General features: G+C 40.4%; 1 protein-coding gene across 31 annotated transcripts in view; it reads right to left on the bottom strand.

The window, feature by feature from the left end:
- Positions 1–21,827, bottom strand: part of LOC143673921 (voltage-dependent N-type calcium channel subunit alpha-1B-like) — a 268,765-nt gene that overhangs the window by 196,141 nt on the left and 50,797 nt on the right. For 19 of the 31 annotated variants that reach the window (XR_013170762.1, XM_077149029.1, XM_077149028.1 and 16 more), the window contains exons 2-3: positions 7,116–7,180; positions 1,074–1,165 (exon numbers count right to left, since the gene is read on the bottom strand). Coding sequence is in view for 1 of the 31 variants with exons in the window: in XM_077149039.1 (XP_077005154.1) it covers positions 72–198 (127 nt within the window). In the remaining 30 variants the exon portion in view is untranslated. Of the gene's footprint in view, positions 1–71; positions 615–1,073; positions 1,864–7,115; positions 7,181–11,952; positions 12,231–12,269; positions 12,472–19,380; positions 20,314–21,827 lie in introns of those variants that run through there. The other 12 variants (XM_077149016.1, XM_077149018.1, XM_077149017.1 and 9 more) reach the window with 10 other exon arrangements.

The raw sequence follows: 21,827 nt of genomic DNA, 5'->3' as shown, positions 1-21,827 counted from the left end.
AAGGGGGCTCTCCACCCAGAAGTGAGCCCCTGCTGGCCTAACCAGCCCAGGCCTCACCTGAGATGGCTCACCTGTGCCGTTGGGGAAACAGGCCTTGTGGTATTTGCCCACGTACAACTCGAGACCAATGATGGTGAACATGAGGGTGGTGAAGAAGAGAAGCAGCCCGAGCTGCAGGAGTGGGGCCATGGCCTTCATGATGGACTTGAGCACCACCCGCAAACCTGGTCCAGGGCATGGTGGGCTAGTTTAGGGGCAGCAGAGCGGGCCTGAGGGGCAGAGTGCGAAGCCCCAGGCAAGGTGGGCAGGACAGTAAGTGTCTAAGAGGACAGAACCGAGGAATTCGAGGAGCATTGAATGGAGGGGGCATTGAGTCCTGCAGGGAGGCAGGCGCCAGAGCAGGGTGTCTACTGAGGAGTGAAACTATGGAAGGGTCAGGGTAGGAAGAGCTCAGGGGAACCTGGGAGAAGACCAGGGGATCCTGGGAGAGGAGCAGGGGATCCTGGGGGAAGAGCAGGGGATCCTGGGGGAAGAGCAGGGGATCCTGGGGGAAGAGCAGGGGATCCTGGGGGAAGAGCAGGGGATCCTGGAGGAAGAGCAGGGAATTCTGAGGGAGGGGTGGGGGATTCTGGGACAGGGGTGGGGGATTCTGGGAGAGGAGCCAGGATCCCGAAGAACCCAACCCTTGGGGAAAGTGAGGGTGGCCAGTGGCTTGTGGCAATCAGCCCTGGACAGAGGAGGCTGTGACCCCACTCCCCCTCCACTCTCCAGTCTGACCCCAGGCCTTACTGCATGCCCGAGCCCGTGCCTGGCAAGGTCCCCAGGCTGACCAGGGAGAAGACCTCAATGGCCTGCTAAGCCTGAGCCCTTCTGCGGCCTTGAACATTTCTCCGGCATCCTAACCCCCAACCCTGCTCCAGCAAGGTACTAGCTTGTTCTCTGCCTGAGCCAAAGCACCCCCGGCTCAGGGGCGGTGGGGGGTGGATGGGGCAGGTAAGGAGGGGAGAAGGGGAGGCCATGCTGAGACAAGGTGGGATGAGGGAGGAGACCCTGCCGGGTCTGGCCGGACTTACAGGGGATCCCTGACACCAGCTTCAGGGGCCTCAGCACGCACACTGCCCGCAGGGTTCACAGGTCAAAGTCGGTGCCCGCTGTCACCAGGATCCTGGCAGGGAAGGAGGCGGAGAAGGACTTCAGCATCCGGTCAGGAGGTGTGCACTCCTCCCAGCACTGCTTCCTTTCCCTCCAAACCAGGGCCACCTTCAACCCACGCCCCCACCTCCCACGCACAGGCCAGGCACAGGGAAGGGCTTGCCAGGTGGAAACTGAGTTCAGACCCCTCACCAGCAGGGTGGTGTTTTATCTGTACGACTCTCCCTCTGATTCAAACGACACCTGGTCCCCAAAACCTGACCATGTCAGGGACCTGTCCTCTCATCAAGGGCTAACCAGCTCCTACTGTGCTCCAGGCTGCCTGCTACATGGGGTAAGAAGGTGCTGGACAAAATAGGCTGTACACCATCATCACATGTCACCTTCCTACACGAACTGCAGGAGGTGAATAAGGGAAAGGGGCCCAATATGGTGGAGCAAGAGGTGCAGAGGACACAGTAAAACCAGCACGATCCATTTCATCAACATAGAAATGTGCCTCAGTGTCTCTCATCTTCAAAACAAAGCTCCTCTGATCCATACCCACCTCCCATTGTGGCACATTTTTCTGCTCCCTTCATATCAAAACTCACTTGTTCAGTTTCTCCACTCCTCACACTTCAGGGTCTCCTTAACTTCCTCAAGCTAGCTAGGCCCTCACCCCACCACTCTACCCAAGTGCTTTTGCCAGGCCATGCAGAGAAACCTCTTTCTTCTTTGGCCTTTTGGCAATGCTTCCATTTTCCTCCTACATCTTCAGGGGTTCTTTCATGGTCTTTTTTGCTCACCTTCCCTCCTCTACTACACTCAAAGTTGGATGCTCCAGGGCTTACACAGTATGTGACTTAGATATGAATGCCACTGCATACTTATTATTCCCAAATTTACATCTTTAGCCCAAACTTGAAGCTCCAAGCTAATATACTACTTTTATTTTTTAAACATTTCCACTTGGTTATCAAAATAGTGTATCAAACATTACACAACTGAAGAACTCTTGATCCTCACTCCCAACATGCTCCTTCCTGGGTATTCTCCAGCTCAATAAGCAGCACAACTCACCTTTGTCTAAACCAAAATGTAGCTTCAGCCCAGACTCCTCAGGCTCTCTCACATCCCCACCCAATCACCCACCATCCTGTGGGCTCCACCTTCCAAAGGCATCCAGGAATCTTGGTGCTGAAGGCCTTGTGCCCCTGCCCTAAATGCATGGCCATGAGAGAGAAAACTTGAGACAGATCTGTGGTCAAAAATAACAGAAATAATATCTCATATGAAAGAAAAGAGGGCAACAAGGAAACCTCCTCTCCCAACCAAAACCCATCAGCACACAAGGAACAGCAAGGGCATTCGGCAGCATCAATGCCTGGAAGGTGAACATGGCTCAGGTGAATTCAACAAATTATGAAATAAAAACAGGCAGAAACCACAAGATATAGAGAACCAGCTAGAAGGCTTGGCAATAAATTAGTAGAATTTTTAAAAACTAAATAATAGATGAAAGACTCCAAGCTGAGACAATCTATAGAGTCCCAAGGACAGAACAAGGAATTCATGCACAGATATCAGAAAAGCAAAAGTGATATGGAGTTCAAGCAAGAGATTCTACATACATCAAGTCCCAGCTCCAGAAGAAGAGAACAGAGCAGATCTGGCAACGTGGTATTTGAAGAGGTAGCAGAGAGGGAAATTACAGAATTAAAGACAAAAGCTTCAGATTTAAAGTGTACTACAAGTACCAATTAGACAGAGAGAAAAAAATCTATAGCCAGAAATAGTGCAAGAGATTTCAGAACATCAAGTATAAAAAGAGAATCCTAAAAGCTACCAGATAAGGAAGATAGAATGTCTAGGAAAGGAGAGAGGATTTCAGCAAAAATATATGTTAGAAACCTATGCTGAATAATAGATACAAAGCTCAGCAGGAAAATAACTGAAAAATGTATATCCAGCTAAACTGTCAATGAAGACTGAGGGCAAAATAAACATATTTTGGGGCATAAAATAAAGCCATCACCCCAGACCCTCAGTAAATGATAAACTTAAAACAATAAGAAAACTGAACCCAAAGGGAATGTATACAATGTAAGAAATAATGGTGAACACAGAAAATTATTTAAAGTAAATTTAATTAGCCATTCATTGTTTTATTTTTTTAATGTATGCTATACAATTTTTTCTTACATTTCTGTGGGTTTTTTTTCATGTAAAACTTCCAACCCAAGCAATAATAAAACTATTTACAGAAGGGGTTGTTTTCTGTATACTTGCAGCAAAGGATGTCAGAAAGGCTAAATCACTCTTCATTGTGCCAGACCAGAGGATAATACATATTTCCTATAAAGGGGATACTTAGGGTTTGTGAGCCTATGCGCTCCATCACAACTGTTCAACTCTGCCACTGAACACAAATGCAACCATACATAATATGTCCATGAATGGGCATGGCTGCTTACCAATAAAACTTTATTTACAAAATAGGCAACCAGCCAGATGGACAGTAGTTCACCAAGCCTTGCATTAGACAAATGGATAGCTACATATATTTTTAAATGTTAAGGCTATCCAATAAACTGATAGAAATATGATCTAGTTCTAAACCAGCAGAGGGGGTTGTTTTAGTTTGTAAAAGTTGCCAGAATACAATATACAAGAAACAGAATGGCTTTAAAAAAGGTAATTTATTAAGTTGCAAGTTTACAGTTCTAAGACCATGCAAATGTCCAAACTAAGGCATCCAGGGAAAGATACCTTGATTCAAGAAGGCTAATGGGTTCAGAACACCTCTGTCAGCTGGAATGGCACTGGGCGTCTGCTAGCATTTTCTCCTCATTTCCTCAGGCTTCCCTGGGGGCATTTTCCTTCTGCATCTCTAAAGGGCTGTGTGGGCTCTGGTGACTCTAAAGCTTTTTCCAAAATGGATCCCTCTCAAAGGACTCCAGTAAGAAACTTCATCTTGAATGGGTGCAGATACATCTCTACGGAACCACCTATTCAAAAGTTACCACCCACAGCTGGATAGGCCACATTCTATCCATGGAAACAGTAAGAAAGATACCACTGAGCAATACTGAATAAAAATTAAAGGACATGGCTTTTCTGGGGTATATAATAGCTTCACCAGCACAGGGGTGAAGTGGGATAGGTTGAATAGGTAATATAGAACTATTTGTCAATCCACAAAAGTGAGGAAAAAACAGGAAAAGAAAGCAAAGAAATAACATAAAGAGAAAAAACAAAATAAGGTAATATAGTTAAGTCCAACTACATTGATAATCATAAAAATATAAATGTATCTTAGATTAGATTGGATTTTTGAAAATCCAACTGTATGCTATTTACAAGAGACATACCAAAGGAAAAACATACAGAAAAGTTGAAAATACAGGAATAAAAATGATATACTAAGTAAATATTCTAGAAAAAGAAAAGTAGTATACTAACACTCAGGGCAAATAGAATTTAAGGCAGAAAGCATTAGCATGGCTAAAGAGAGATCTACTGCATAATATAAAAGGATAATTCCACCAAGAAATATAATAATCACTAATTTTATACACTTAACCCCCAAACCTCAAAATAAATAAAGAAAAAATGACAATATAGAGGGCTTTATTAGAAACAAATCACTATTAGAAACTGGAAGACCAAACAGATGAAAATTTAGTGTGGCTATAAAAGATTCAGATGAAATCAACAACTGGATTCACCAGAGAGTCATAACCATTTCCTATCTATCCAATTCTGTTCCTAAAAAACAGAGAACATTTATTTTTTTCAAATACACTAATATCTTTGAAAACTGACCAGCCTCAGAAAATTTCAAAGAGCTAATATTATTGCATTTCTGGAATTAAATTAAAAGCCAACAATAAAAATGCATTTTAAAAGAAAATCCACATGTAAAGAAATCCTCAAAAAATACACACCTAAAAAACTCATGAATTAAAGAGGAAGTAACAATGAAAATTGCAAAATATTTAGAAATCATCAAAGAAAATAATGCATAATCAAATATGTGGACTTCAGTTAAGGTGATATTTGGGGAAAACTTTATAAACTGAAATAAATTTATTCTTTTAAAGATTGAAAATAAATAAACCAAATATTTAAATGCCCCTAGAAGTCTTTAAAAAAAAGCAGCAAATTAAGTGAAAGTGGAAACATGTTACTAATCAAGAGTAGAAAAGTTAAAATAGAAAACAAAGAAGCAGGAAAAGCCTGAATAATCAGGAAGAAGGGAATGCACACCAACACACAGAGGCCACAAATGCATAAGCTGCAGCAACAACGCCCATCAATGGGGCTTTACCTGAGGCTCTGCCTGGAGTCAGGAGGTTGGTCACCCTGGGGACAGCACTGGGGGGAGAGCCCTGGGAGATGCCCCTGCATCGCACCCTGCATGCCCCCCGAAAAGTCCATCTTCTCCTCTACATGCACCTGCCACTCCCCACCTCAGCAGAAACCTGCGCTAGCAGCTGGGGCTCTCCCAGGCAATCCAGGATCAGCTGATTTCCTCAAGATCCATAACTCAATCACATCTGCAAGGTCCCTGCTTTCGGGATTAGGGCCGGATATCTTGGGGCAGCCACTCTGTCCACACATGTGCACTCGTACATGCACACAGGCAGATGCTGATACACACATGCACTCATACATGCACAGGCACACATTGGTACACACACAGAACACATACACAACATGCACACAGGCAGGCTCTGGCACATGCAGCACACATACACAACATGCTCACAGGTAGATGCTCATACACGTGTGCACTTGCACATAGACAAAGGCAGACACTGGCACACATGTGGCACACATATGCAACATGCACACAGGTAGACACTGAAACACACATGCACTCATACATGCACACAGACAGACACTGGCATTTTCTTTAGTGGAGGTATCCTCTTGCTGATGCCCTCATTTGGACATCTTCACATACTTAGAACTGTAAATCTGTAACCTAATAAATCCCCTTTGTAAAAGACAATCCATCATTCCAGCAGCATTAGCGAACTGAAACATCTAACAACTTAAAAAACAAATCTTATCTAAATAAACTGTGTGTATACATCTCATTATTAAACAGATTTGAAGCATATCTATAAATGCAGTTTCATATATATAAACAAAAATAAAATACCACTATAAGCACAAACTTTCATTTTTTTATTAATAAGTTATGATTTACTGAGTTGGCCAGATTATTTAATCTTCCCAACTTTGTCAACACAGCATTATCATTAAACTTATTTTACAGATGACAAAACTGAGAATTAACAAGGTTAAGAAATTTTTTCAAGGATATATACATAGCAAAATTCCAAAATGAAATAAATGAAATCTGCCATTTAAGTGAAAGGGCCCAAAGTAAAATCAATCTTAAGACTTATTTTTAGCACTTACAAGCTTTAACAGAGATTATATAAGTTGCTTTAACTCAGGGATCAGGAACATTTTTCTGTAAAGGGCCACATGGTACATATTTTAGGTACTGTAGACCATATAATCTGTCACAACTATTTAGCTCAGCTGCTCTAGTGCAAATGTAGACAGAGAACACATAAATGGAAAAATATGGCTATATCTTTCTTTTATTTTGATTTTCTTATAAATAATAAAACCTGATATACCCTGAAATTTGAATTTCATACAATCTTCATGTGTCAAAAATATTATTCTTTTGGTTTTCTCAAGCATTTAAAAATGTAAAAATCTTTCTTAACTCATGGGCCATACTAAAACAGGAAGTGGGCCAGATTTGGTCACTGTGTCACAGTTTGATAATTCCTGCTTTAACTGAAAAGTTAAACATTAAAAAAAATGAATATAATACAAATATACTATTATTTAAGCATAAATAATATTAAGTAATGACTTTCAAATAATCACTTCATGTATTATAGAAATAATATATTGTTGTATATTCTGTAATTCATACATATACACAGTACCTTTTCTCTGGTATCACTTTTAACTTGCTCATCTTAAATTACTTCATCTCACCGTTGTAGATAACCTAAAAGAAAAATGTTAACATAAAAAAGTTAAACACTTATGCAATTGCTTTCAATACATTAAATGTCAGAAAAGCCATACAGCTAGTAAATATAACAAATGATAATGAATTTTACACTTAATAATTGTTAAAATGGCAAATTTTGTTATATATACTTTTTTTTGCACGGGCAGGCACTAGGAATTGAACCCAGGTCTCTGGCATGGCAAGTGAGAATCCTGCCACTGAGCCACTGTGGTCTGCCCTGTTATATATATATTTTGTTGCAACTTTAAAAGAAAAAAGCCATACAACTGAAAGGTTCTGATTATGGGCAACACAAGCTATGACTGGAAACCAAAAGAGAATATTTCAGTTGTATGTGCTTCTGGCAGAACACTTAAATACGCAACATGTAACTAAAATCAACAAGTGAAATGTTATCAAAATCCTAGAGCTACAAAAATGCAGATAACTAACATAACCCAGTTTATAATATAGTCTTAAGATTTCTTTTGAGACAATTCAAACTATGCTTCCTTTTCTCTGGTAGCATACTTTTAAAATACTAAACCCACTAAAGCATCCTATGAGTGATTAGTGTACACATTGTCCACCATTCAGACAGTAGTCTAATACTTGAAAGTATGTATGACTATTATGTAGGAGAACATTTTAAAATGCCTAATAAATTGTTTAGACAGAGTAAAAAGCTCATATAACATTTTCTTATTTAATGCACTTAATGTACATTTCAATCAAACAGGTTTCATCTTTAAAAAGCACACACTCTACATTTTAAAACAATCCTAAATCTTAATTCACAAAATGTTGATAATTTTTCAGATTAATTTTGCAACTATTAACCAAAAACACCTTTGAATATCTTCTAATTTTATATATCAATGATTAATGAAGGAAAATTTTATAGCATCAATAAAAGTGAAAAATTACTGCCAATTCAACAAACTAATCAAAAATCCATACAATATTTAGTAACAGTATATTTAAAGGAAAAAAGATGTGCAAAAGAGCAGTCTTCAAATGTTGTACTTAGCAGAATTAGAAGATACAGGTATTCTGGATTTTTTCTTCAAATACAAAGACCTTTTACTTCAACAAAATATACCCATTGTTCTAGTTTGCTAGCTGCCGGAATGCAACACACCAGAGACGGATTGGCTTTTAATAAAAGGGGATTTATTTTGTTGGTTCTTCAGAGGAAAGGCAGCTAACTTTCCACTGAGGTTCTTTCTTACGTGGAAGGCACAGGATGGTCTCTGCTGGTCTTCTCTCCAGGCCCCTGGGTTCCAACAACTTTCCCCGGGGTGATTTCTTTCTCCATCTCCAAGGGCCCGGGCTGAGCTGCAAGTGCTGAGATGAGGAATGCCAAGCTGCTAGACTGTGCTACATTGCCTTCTCTCATTTAAGCACAAGCCAATTAAGTTAAACGTCACTCATTGCAGCAGACACGCCTCCTAGCCGACTGCGGATGTAATTAGCAACAGATGAGATTCACCTACCATTGGCTCATGTCCACAGCAGCAGAACTAGGTGCTTTCACCTGGCCAAGTTGACAACTGAATCTAACTACCACACCCATGATCCTTCTGCATTTTTCCTATCAACTCAATTTTTAAAAAGTATACATATTCAGATTTCTGTGTAAAAAGCACATGAACTGTGTTTTTACAGTTTTACAATGAGAAAATTTAAATGTTACTATTCTTTTTTTACTTCATTTCTTTTTAAAATAATTATTTCAAAGTAAAAAATAAGTCCCAATTTCCAAAGTAATTTAGACTCATTATATATCCAAAGGGGAAAAAGTCCTATGTGCTTTCAAAAGTATTGCTGCCAACAAGTCACTTTACTGGTGTGACTATTTCTAAAGCTACATTAACAGCATATCTCATGAATCTTTCACTGTAAAGTTTTACAGTTGACAGACATGAAAATATTAATATTCAGTACTTATATCATAGGAAACCTTATTTCAGGATATAAGAAATAATTCAAACATCCAGCTCACTTAGGATAACACAGGCATTTCTCTACCCTCCCTCCCAGCACTGATTTAAAATAGATAGTAGAGAAGGAATATTATGTTTAACTTCGTAGTGGCAAAATAAAATCTAAGGAGGGGAGGAGGAGATTATAAGAAACTTCATTAGAAGTTAGGAGAAGGGGAACCACTCAGCACAGAAGAAACCCAGGAAAGGTCAGGACACAAAAATGTGAAAACATGCACAAAGAGACTGAGAAACAGGGCCAAGACATTTTATAATTCCAAATAACTTCCTATAGCCTCAATACCTCTATACCCCATCACTGTGGAAAATACTCAAACAGACAAACATCTAACCTGGAGAAAACATTCAGAGAACTCTCCACTAAATAAACTGACAAACTCAAATACATCTGCTTTCTGGGACTTAAAGTCCTTTAGAAAAAAAGTCAGTTCTCGATCCCATCATCTTGAGACTAAGTCAGTTTCTCCCAAGTACCGCCTCAGAGTTCACTTTTTACTGACTTTTTTATTGCTAAAGTCTAAGGCCAGAAACTTCAGAGTAAAGGGAAAATCTTCTCCCTGCTGTGACAGTTTGTGCTCACTACAGTACGGGGTGTAACAGAAAGAGCAAGCACCTAGTAGTAGAAGTGTTGGATTTCATCAAGTTCAAGGTATTGCCAGGCAAGTGTGGCAAAGTAAAGGAAGGGCAAAAAAGTTAACAGTATATATGAGCTGATCATGGAATATAAGAATAATGTACTCATTTCTCTTCACTGGATCATTTTCATCATCATATAATCATGCCATTACTTCTATCTCTTAGAAGAAGAAGAAAAAAATTCTTGCTCCCAGCTCCCCAATATAGCTACTGCCTCATTTCTCTCCTCAAAGAGTTGTTAATCCTCACTGTCAAGAATTCCTCTCTTCTAACAAAGGAATGTCATTACTGCAGGGTGCTGAAAATAGCTGGTAATTAGCATTTTAAAATTTTACCTTATGTGTGAGACTAAAGCAAAAAATGTTTATTTGGTACAAAATTTATATTTTGACTAGTGCATTTCCTAATATAACTTACGTAGACATCTTAATTGAACATTAAAAGTACATGGAACCTTGAGTAAAACATGAGATTTTGTTGGTTTGTCCAGAGAGATCCCCGCTAAATCCCAGAGTGATCAGAACAGTGAATAAAAAAGTATTTGCAAAGTCCCCTTCAGGGAATGATGGGAACAGGGGAAAATTCAACTCCCCCAAGACAACTCTTGACATTCTCACAAGCAATGCAGACAATCAAAGCAATAGGCTGAGCCTCCAATCCTGGGGTTTGTTCATATGAAACTTAACCCCACAAAGGATAGGTCAAAGTCTTCTTAAAATTAGGCCTAAGAGTCACCCCCAAGAGAACCTCTTTTGTTGCTCAGATGTGGCCTCTCTCTCTCCAGCCAACACAACAAGCAAACTCACCACCCTACCCCTGTCTACATGGGACATGACTCCCAGGGGTCTGGACCTTACTGGCAACGTGGAACAGAAATCCTGGAATGGGCTGAGACTCAGCATCAAGGGACTGAGGAAACCTTCTTGACCAAAATTAAGTGTCAAGACAAATTAAGTGTCAATGGCTGAGAGATTCTAAATAGAGTCAAGAGGTTATCCTGGAGGTTATTCTTATGCATTAAACAGATAGCACCTTGTTAGTCAAGACGTAGTGGAGAGACTGGAGGGAACAGCCTGAAAATGTGGAGCTGTGTTCCAGTAGCCATGTTTCTTGAAGATGACTGTATAATGATATAGGTTTCACAGTGTTGACTGTGTGATTGGGTAAACCTTGTGTCTGATGCTCCTTTTATCTACCTTATCAACAGACAAGTAACACATATGGAATAAAGATGAATAATAGGGGGAGAAAATGTTAAAATAAATTTAGAGTGAAATGTGGTGATCAGTGAAGGGAAGGGGTGGGGGGTAATGGTATGTATCAATTTTTATCTGTTTTCTTTTTATTTCTTTTTCTGAATACATGCAAAATGTTCTAAGAAATGATCTTGATGATGAATAAGCAACTATGTGATGATATTGTGAATTACTGATTATATATGTAGAAGAGAAGATCAAAAGTTACAAATGTTTGTATTTGGTATTTTCTTGGTATTTAAAAGAAATTTTTTTTAATTAATAAAAATAAAGTACAAAAAATGGTTAAAAAAAAGAATACCTCTCTTCTCAGCAGAGAATAAACAAATATTTGCAAAGTCCTCTTGGGGGGCTTGGGAGAAAGGAGGAAATATTCAACTTCCCCATCTGGGGAATTTCTGATATTCTCAAAAGCAGTGGGGACAACCAATTCAACAAGCTGAGCCCTCGATCTTGGGGCTCACCCCAATGAAGCTTATTCCTGCAAAGGACAGGCTAAGCCTACTTATAATAATGCCTAAGAGTCATCCCCAGAAAACCTCTTTTGTTGCTCAGGAGTGACCTTTCTCTCTAAGACAACTCAGCAAGTGAATTCACTGCCCTCTCCCCTAGTGGGTCATGACTCCAAGAAGTATAAATCTCCCTAACTACATGAAACTTGATTCTCAGGGATGAGTCAGGACCCAACATCATAGGATTAAGAAAGACTTCTTGACCAAAAGTTGGAAGAGAGGAATGAGATAAAATAAGTCTCAGAGCCTGACAGATTTCAATCACAGTCAAGAAGTTACCTTGGAGATTATTCTTATACATTATACAGATATCCCTTTTTAGTTTACTGTATATTGAAGTGGCTAGAAGGAAGTACCTAAAACTGTTGAACTCTATTCTAGTAGCCTTGATTCTTGAAGATGACTGTATAACTATACAGCTTTTACAGTGTGACCATGTGATTGTGAAAATCTTGTGTCTGATGTTCCTTTTTCTCCAGGGTATGGACAGATGAGCAAAAAATATAAGGACAAATATAAGTAACAGAGGGGGAATAGGGGTAAAAAAATGGGGTAGATTACAAATACTAGTGGTAATGAGAGGGAGGGGTAAGGGATATAGGATGTATGAGTTCTTTCACCCAACATTCAATCCACCAGGAAGTCCTAATAGATGTACTTTCAAAATACTTACAATCTGATCACTTCACTGCACCTACTACTATCACTTGGTCCAAGCCATTGTTGTCACTAGTCTCACCCTGAGCTGGTTATAATCTCTTCTGGACCCTCAAAAAGCCATATTCTATTCATTCTAATCCTATTGTGTGGGGGCAGACCCATTGTTTAGGGTAGAATATTTGGATTCGGTTGTTTCCATGGAGATGTGGTCTACTCAATTGTGGGCGTGACATTTTGATTAGATTATTTCCATGGAGGTTCAGCCCCGCCCATTTAAATTGGGTCTTAACTTACTACAGTCCTTAGAAGAGCCAACACAGGGAAATATTTGAGTAAAAGCTCAGACACAGATACTTGGAGATGCTTGGGATGCCAACAGAGATGCTTAGAGTGCCAACAGAGATGCTTGGAGAGATGTTAGAAACCACAGCCAAGTAAGGGTTGCCCTATACCTTCCCATGAGATGCTAAGCAAGCCAGAACCTGGAGAAAGCCAATACAGAGTAGCTAAGTGAGGGCCCACAGATGCTCAGAAAGGAAGCCACTGGAATCAGAAACAAAGAAATGAACAGGGAGCAAGAACCTCAGGTGCCAGCCTTATGCCTTCCCAGCTGACAAGAAATCTCTGATGCCATTTGGCCATTATTTGGAATCAAAATATCTTTCTTGAATGCCTTAGTTTTGACATTTTTATGGTCTTAGAACTTCTTCTAGTTTGCTAGCTGCCAGAATGCAATATACCATAAACAGAATGGCTTTTCAAAAGGGGAATTTAATCAGAAGCTAGTTTACAGTTCCAAGGCCGAGAAAATATCCCAATTAAAACATGTCTATAGAAATGTACAATCTAAGGCATCCAAGGAAAGATACCTTGGTTCAAGAAGGCTGATGAAGTTCAGGGTTTCTCTCTCAAGTAAGAAGGCACATGGCGAACACAGTCTCATCTGGAAAGGCACATGTTGAACACGGTCTGGGTTTCTCTCTCATCTGGAAGAGCACATGGCAAACATGGCATCATCTGCTAGCTTCTTCTCCTGGCTTCCTGTATCATGAATCTCCCTGGGAGACATTTTTCTCCTTCATCTCCAAAGGTTGCTGGCTGGTGGACTCTTTCTCATGTCTACGTTGTTCTGCTCTGCTCTCTCTGACTGTCCCATTCTCCAAAATATTTCCTCTTTTATAGGATTTCAGAAACTAATCAAGGCCCACTGATATGGATGGAGGCACACCTCTACCTAATTTAACAACCACTCTTCATTAAATCACATCTCCAGGGAGATGATCTCATTACATTTCAAACATACATACTGAATAGGGATTAGAAGAAACAGCTGCCTTTACAAAATGGGATTAGGATTAAAACATGGCTTTTCTAGGGTACATACATCATTTCAAACCAGCACAGAACTGTAAACTTGTGACTTAATTAATCCTCTTTATTAAAGCCAATCCGTTTCTGGAATATTGCATTCCAGCAGCTTGAACAAACCAAAACAGATTTAAACACATTTTGGTACCAGAGAAGTAAGATGCTGTGATTTGCAAAAACCAAACATGTTGGAAAGACTTTTGAAATGGATAAGGGGAAGATTATGGAAGAGGTGTGAGGAGCTTGATAGAGAATGCCTAGAATGCTTTTAAGAGACTGTTGGTAGAAATATGGACATTAAAGATACTTCTGTATTAGAAATGAGCAAAGCATCATTGCAAACTGGAAGAAAGGTGATCCTTGTTTTAAACTTGCAGAGAATTTGGCAAAATTGAGTCCTCATGCTAGATGGAAAGGAGAATTTGAAAGCAACCAGCTAGGATATCTAGTTGAGGAAATCTCCAAATTAAATATGGAAATGTAGCCTGGCTTCTTCTTGTAGCTTATATTAAAATCCAACAGAAAAGGGATAAGTTGAGAACTGAACTCTTGGGTACAAAGTAGCCAGAATCTGATGGTCCGAAAAGTTCTGAGTTTTCAGAAACAGAGACCACAGCAGCAGCAGCAATGGTACACATGAAGATTTAACCAAATATGGAACCAGTCAGCCATGTCAGGACAAGCCAGGATTGGAGATGGGAGTTATACAGAAAAGATCTGTGTTAAGTCCTATTGTCTGATGGCTTTAACCCCTGGATAGTACATGCTAAACCAACATACTTTTTGTGAGATCTTTATAAACAGAACCACTGCCAATCTGGACTAAAAGGGACAAAATAAAGGAAAAAAAACTTTGGTAGTAAAACCATGGAACCTAAGGTCTGAAGCCAAGAAATCTCAGACCAGGAGAAAGGACCTGCACATCCACATGGAAAGGGTGTGTTTACCCTGGAGGCAGGGGACAGGCAGAAGAGTTTCAACTTCTTCAGCTTCAGAGAAAGCAGAGCACATTCCTGGAGCATTGGGCAGAGCCTCACCGCCACTCCAGTGATCTGAGAGGATTGAGTATGTGCCTTAGAGATGGAAGAGAGTCAGAGTGCTGCACCAATGCTTGGACGGCATGGAGTTGAGAAAAAGGTGGTCTCCCCAATGTTTCCCAAGGTTGCAAACATCATTCCTGTGTTGGAGAGAACAGGGCCACTGCAGAAGCCCTTGTAAAGGGTAGGACTGCTCCTTTCCCAAGCCCTGAGGATGATAAAGGGTCTGCAGACTCTGAAATGTAAGGGAGTCTGCCCTGCAGTTTTCTGGAAAGGTTTCAATCCAGTGACCTGTTTTTCTTTCAATTTCTCCCTGTGGTAATGAGACTGTTCATCCTATGATTGCCCCTCCATTGTGTACTGGAAGCAGACAAGCTGTTCTAAGCTTCACAGGCCCACAGCCAGAAAAGAATTTGCCTTATGAAAAATCATGCCTGTGGCTTATTTTGATGAGATTTTGTACTGTTTCTGACTTTCTATTATTACTGAAATAGTTTAAGGTTTTTGTGATATTATGATGCAATGAATATATTTTGTATATGGAAAGAACATGCCTTTTTGGGGTTCAGAGGGTGTAATGTGCTGGTCTGAAACTGAGGGTAGAATGTGCTGGCTTTCTGTTCTGTTAAAAAAAAAACAGAAAAGCAATGCTCTTTTACTCCTAATCCAATCTTGTGGAGTAGACATAACATTTGGGATGGAATCTTTGATTGGGTTGTTTTCGTGGAGATACAACACACCCAATTAAGGGTGAGGCTTTTTTTTTAAAAGATAGTGCATAATTTATTAAAATAGATTGTGATTAATCAAATTTTAACTCATCAACATATCCAAACATTTTTAGAAAACATTTTAAATGCAATGTATAACTATAAAGTCATAAGACTGACTTTTTGCTTTTTCTAATTTATTTTTTGTTTTTGTTTCTAATTTTAATGCCATTTTATTGATATATATATATATTATATTCACATACCATGCAATTATCAAGAGTGTACAATCAATAGTTCACAATCAGAGACCATTTGAGATGAAGAAGGAAAATGCCCTGGGGGAACTTCATGAAACAAGAACCTGGAGAGAAAGATAGCAGATGTTGCCATGTTCACTCTGACTTTCCAGTTGAGAGAGAAACCCTGAACTTTATCGGCCTTTCTTAAGTGAAGGTAACCTCTTGTTGGTGCCTTTATTTGGGGACAGGTGGCGGTCTGCAAGTCTACACAGTTTGGGTGCCTTAATTTGGACATTTTTAAAGACTTGCTTTAATTGGAACATTTTCATGGCCTTAGAACTGTAAATTTGCAACTTAATAAATTCCCCCTAAATTTTTAAAAGCTGTTCTGTTCCTGAGATATCACATTCTGGCAGCTAGCAAACTAGAACAGATTTTGGTACAAGTGGGGTACTGTCATTTGTAAATATAAAACATGTTGGAAGAAGTTTTTAAGTGGATAAGGGGAAGATTCTGGAAGAGTTGTAAGAAGCTTGATAGAGAAGGCCTAGAATGCTTTGAAGAGACTGTTGGTAGAAATATGCACAGAGATGAGGCATGTGTTATTGTAAACTGAAAGGATGGCAGTCCTTGTTTAAAAATGGCTGATAACTTGGCAAAATTGACTAGCAGTTTGGCTGGAAAGCAGATCTTAAAAGCCATGAACTTAGATATTTTGCAGCAGAGATTTCCAAATTACATGTGGAAAACACAGCCTGGTTTCTCCTTGCAGCTTATAGTGAAATGTGACAGGAAAGAGATTAGCTGAGAACTGAACTCTTGGGTACAAAGGAATCAGAAATTGATGTTCTGAAAATTCTGCACTTCCAGAAAGGGGGACCCCAGAGAATAGTACCCCATGTGAGGATTAAACCAAATGTGGAACCAGTTAGCCATTTCAGAAAAAGCCAGGATTGAAAATGGAGTTACCAAAAAATGGTTTGTGAAAACTCCTTCTGTCTAAATGGCAAGACCCTTGATTACAACATAAAAAGTGAAGAAGAGTTCCTGCTTACCATGCTGGAGACCCAGGTTCACTTCCTGGTGCCAGCACATGTTAAAAAAAAAAAAGTGAACAAGAGTGCTATGGGACATGTATAAACAGAACTGCTGCCAGTCTCAACTGTGAGTTTAGAAAACAGAAAAAGTAAAGGCAAAATATCTCCAGAGGTAGAACCAAGGAGACTGGAGGCTAAAGTCAAGAAACCTTAGGCCAGGAGATTGGGCCCACCCAAGTACTTGGAAAGGGTGAGTTTGCCCTGAAGGGAGAGGGTGGGCCTTCCACCTCATTGCAGGGGAAGAGCTGTGTCACCTCAGGCCTTGAAGAAGTTGGAGCACATTCCTTGGGGACTGGGGAGAGCCTGGCTGCCACCACACGGAGGGGCTGAGCATGTGCCCCAGAGAGCCAGGTACAGCCCCAATACTTGGAGAGGGTGGATCCAAGAAAAAAGTGGGTCTCCCTAATGTCCCCCAAGGAGAGAGGCAGGTGGTTGTAAAGACCCTTAGAAAGGGTGGGACTGCCTCTTTCTAATGCCCGGAAGATAAATGACTCTCAGACTTTGAAATCTAATGTACTTTACCCTGCAGGTTTCCAAAACTACTTGGGTCCAGTGACCCCTATGTCCCTTCCAATTTCTCCCTATGGAAATAGGAATATGTATCCTGTGACTATCTCTCCTTTGTATGTTGACAGGAACTTATTTATTCTGAGTTTTACAGACCTAGAGCTATAGGAGAAGTCTGCCTTAGAACAGACCATGCCTGTAGCTGACTTTGATGAGATTCTGCACCGTGTCTGACTTTGTGTTGCATTGGTATTTGGTACTGAGATATTTTAAGGCTTTCTGATATTGTGATGAAATGAATGTATTTTGTATATGGGAAAAACACATCATTTTTAGGGGGCAGAGGATGGAATATGCTGGTTTGAAAGGATTATGTACCCTAGAAAATTTATGCTTTAATCTTGAACTATTTTGTAGAGGCAGTCATTTCTTTTAATCCCTATACAGTACTATAGGTTGGAAACTTGATTAGATTACCTCCCACTGAGATGAGGCACATCCAACTGTGGGTATTAACCTTTGATTAAGGGAGGTGTGACTCCACCCATTCCAGTTGGGTCTTAATTAGTTTACTGGAATCCGTTAAAAGAGGAAACATTTTGGAGTGATCCATGAGAATTACAAGAGGCCAGGGCACCATGTTCACCATGTGCCTTTACAGTTGAGAGAGAAACCCAGAACTTCATCAGCCTTCTTGAGTGAAGGTACTTTAATTTGGACAGTTTTATAAACTTGCTTTAATTGGAACATTTTCACAGCCTCGGAACTGTAAATTTGCAACTTAATAAATGCCCCTTTTTAAAAGCCATTCTGTTTCTGGGATATCACAACCCAGCAGCTAGCAAATTAGAACAAACACATATACAAAAAAGCAATACATTTCAAAGCAAAGCACAACAATTAATTGAAGAACAGATTTCAGAGTTTCGTGTGTTACAATTCGACAATTTTATGTTTTACTACTAGCTGTTAAAAGACACTAGAGACTAAAAGAAGTATCAGTGTAATGATTCAGTAATCATATTCATTTGTTAAACCCTACCTTCTCTGTGTAACTAACTGCACCGTCTCCTTTGACCTTTCTCCCAGTCTTTAGGGTTATTTGGGCTATGCTCATTTCAACTTTTTCACATTGGAAGTCATGTCAATAATATGGGGTTCAGGTGATAGAACTAGTTGATGTTCTGGAGGGGCTGGCCTCTCTGTGTTTCAGAATCTATCTGGCCAAGGAAGCCATATGAAAGTTGTAGGTTTCTGGAAAGTAACTAGCTTCCTAGTGCATGGAATCTTCATAGAATCTGGTTGAGAACATTTGATCAGATTATTTCTGCAGAGGTTTGGCTCTGTACATTTCAGGTGGGTCTTAATGAGCTTAATGAACATCTCATGATAAAAGGAGCAAAAGAAGTTCTCTTGGGGGCAATGGGAACCATTGTTGTCCATTCAGGTTGGTCAATCCTACTAACAACTACAGATATCAACACTGAGCCTAATTCTTCTGTATCTGCTGCCACTAATAACCTTCTTCCAGCTAAGCCAGTCTCCATAACACTGGTAATAACCCATACATTTCTTCAAACCCATGGGCCACCTCCTGCCTCAAGTTAAACAAAATACCATATTAGTAATACCACCAAAGAAACAGAGCAATCTACCTATCAAGTCTCACTTAAGGAATGCCAAAAGATAATTAATGTGCACTCAATATTATAATCAAGATGCCCATAATTGGTACATGTAAATCAAGACTGTCATCATACAGAGCAAATACCAGCAAGTCTTCAGGATTACAGAGGTAAAATTATAGCGCTTACTGATTGTTAGGATGATAACAAACACAAAACTTTCCAATAATACATGCCTTTACACATAAAGGTCCCTTTCCCTATCAATTACAATGATGCCCTCCCTCCTTCAATACAAACTTCACTTACTACAGGAGAAAGGAACTGCACCAAATGGTCAATGATACATTGCCATAGACATTCTCTTTACCTACTATTCTAGTCTGCTAGCTGCCAGAATGTGATATACCAGAAACAGAATGTTTTTTAAAAAAAAGGGAATTTAATAAGTTGCTAGTTGACACTTCTAAGGGTGAGAAAATGTCCCAATTAAAGCAGACTGTAAAAATGTCCACTCTAAGGCAGCAGGGAAAGATACCTTGGTTCAGGAAGACCGATAAAGTTCAGGATTTCACTCTCAACTGGAAAGGCACATGGCAAACATGGTGAAATCTTGCTTTCACTCCAGGCTTCTTATTTCATGAAGCTCTCCCAGGGGCATATTTCTTCTTTATCTCCAAAGGTCTCTGGTAGTGTGGGCTGTTTCATGGTTCTCTTGTCATTCTGAAAAAGGGACTCTCTCCAAAATACCTGCTCTTTGAAAGGATTCCAGTAAAAAAATCAAGACCCTCATGGAATGGGTAGAGTCACATCTCCTTCTATCCAAAAGTTAACACCCACCATCAGGCGAGTCAAATCTCTATGGAGATAATCTAATCAAGTTTCTGACATACAGTATTGAATATGGATTAAAAAAAACAGTTGTTCCCACAAGACTGATTAGGATTAAAACACAGCTTTCCTAGGATACATAAATCCTTTCAAACCAGGACACCCACTAAACAATGTTTTCAGGAATTGTTACACATACAACAGAATAACACCAGCACTAAAACGTGCCTCAAGACTCAGGACCTACAACTAGCTTGAGAATTCTTCCCTTATATGTCAATGGTTTCATTTTTTTTCTAATATCAATCACAAACTTCACAAATGGCTTTGAAACAATTAAAATACTGCCAGCCCACAATTAACAATCATAGCTCTTAGATGCTACAACAAAGGCAATTCTTATGAAAACAAATTAAAAGGGAAACCTAACTTCACTTTCCATGGGTGAGTTCCCTCCCAATCTGATACCAACATACTTACCATTACAACAAAACCTGCCAAACTTACCCAGAAGTAAACTAAGTTTTAAATTCCCAAGTTCTGGCTAGACCTTAGGAAATATTTGAAGAGGACTGCCCTCCTTCTGGGGTTTCCTTAAAAAACACTTATACAGAGACTTCCTGGAAGATGGCGGCTTAGTAAGACGATCTTAGTTTCTTCCCCAGGACAGCTACTAGGGGAGTAGAAACGATACAGAAAGCGCCCAAAGCCACAACAGAGATAAAAAAAGACAGCGTACCCCATCCTGGAACAGCTGGCTGGCTGAGAGAAGCAGCTCGGGTGAGATCGCCGAGGCGCGCGGGCCTCACCAGGCGGGGCGGCAAGCGGCCGGAGTTACTCCCTTCCCCCTTCCCGGGCCGGCTGGGAGAATTGGAGAGGCGGTCCCCTGAAACCAAGGTGGCTGGCGCCCACACCACGCGCAGCCCCCCGGACCAACTGAGAGAATTGGATCGGAAATCCCCAGGCCGCGGAGAACGGTGACGGGTGGGGGAGGCCCCTTCCAAACCCGTGACTCCCGGGGAACGTGCACTCTCTCGGGCGGGCCGCTGCCGCTGGCACCCTCCCGCCACGCTTGTCGCCCAGGGCCGACTAGGAAATTCGGACCGGCTCTTTCCCGGGCTGCGGTGACCAGCAACCCTCTCTGCGTTCGGACCCGGCTGAGCCGCTTCGGCTAGCGAACCCCCCCGGACGGCGAGAGTTTTCCAAAGTTTAAGGTCCCACAGCACCTTTTACTGGTGGGACCCGCAGACAAACGTGTGCCACGAGCGCCACCTACTGGGCAGGATAAAAAAAACAGAACCCAGAGATTTCACAGAAAAATTTTCCAAACTTTTGGATCCAATACCCAGGGAAATCTGTCTAAATGCGCAGATGCCAACAGAAGATAACGGATCACGCTCAAATAATTGAAAATATGGCCCAGTCAAAGGAACAAACCAATAGTTCAAATGAGATACAGGAGCTGAGACAACTAATGTTAAATATACGAACAGAAATGGAAAACCTCTTCAAAAACGAAATCGATAAATTGAGGGAGGACATGAAGAAGACATGGGCTGAACATAAAGAAGAAATAGAAAAACTGAAAAAACAAATCACAGAACTTATGGAAGTGAAGGACAATGTAGAAAAGATAGAAAAAACAATGGATACCTACAATGATAGATTCAAAGAGACAGAAGATAGAATTAGTGATTTGGAGGATGGAACATCTGAATTCCAAAAAGAAACAGAAACTATAGGGAAAAGAATGGAAAAATTTGAACAGGGTATCAGGGAACTCAAGGACAATGTGAACTGCACAAATATACGTGTTGTGGGTGTCCCAGAAGGAGAAGAGAAGGGAAAAGGAGGAGAAAAACTAATGGAAGAAATTTTCACTGAAAATTTCCCAACTCTTATGAAAGACCTAAAATTACAGATCCAAGAAGTGCAGCGCACCCCAAAGAGATTAGACCCAAATAGGCGTTCTCCAAGACACTTACTAGTTAGAATGTCAGAGGTCAAAGAGAAAGAGAGGATCTTGAAAGCAGCAAGAGAAAAACAATCCATCACATACAAGGGAAACCCAATAAGACTATGTGTAGATTTCTCAGCAGAAACCATGGAGGCTAGAAGACAGTGGGATGATATATTTAAATTACTAAAAGAGAA

This window comes from Tamandua tetradactyla, chromosome 2 (assembly GCF_023851605.1).
Source record: "Tamandua tetradactyla isolate mTamTet1 chromosome 2, mTamTet1.pri, whole genome shotgun sequence".
Classification (NCBI taxonomy): Eukaryota; Metazoa; Chordata; class Mammalia; order Pilosa; family Myrmecophagidae; genus Tamandua; species Tamandua tetradactyla.
This window is presented reverse-complemented; position numbering and strand designations above follow the sequence as displayed.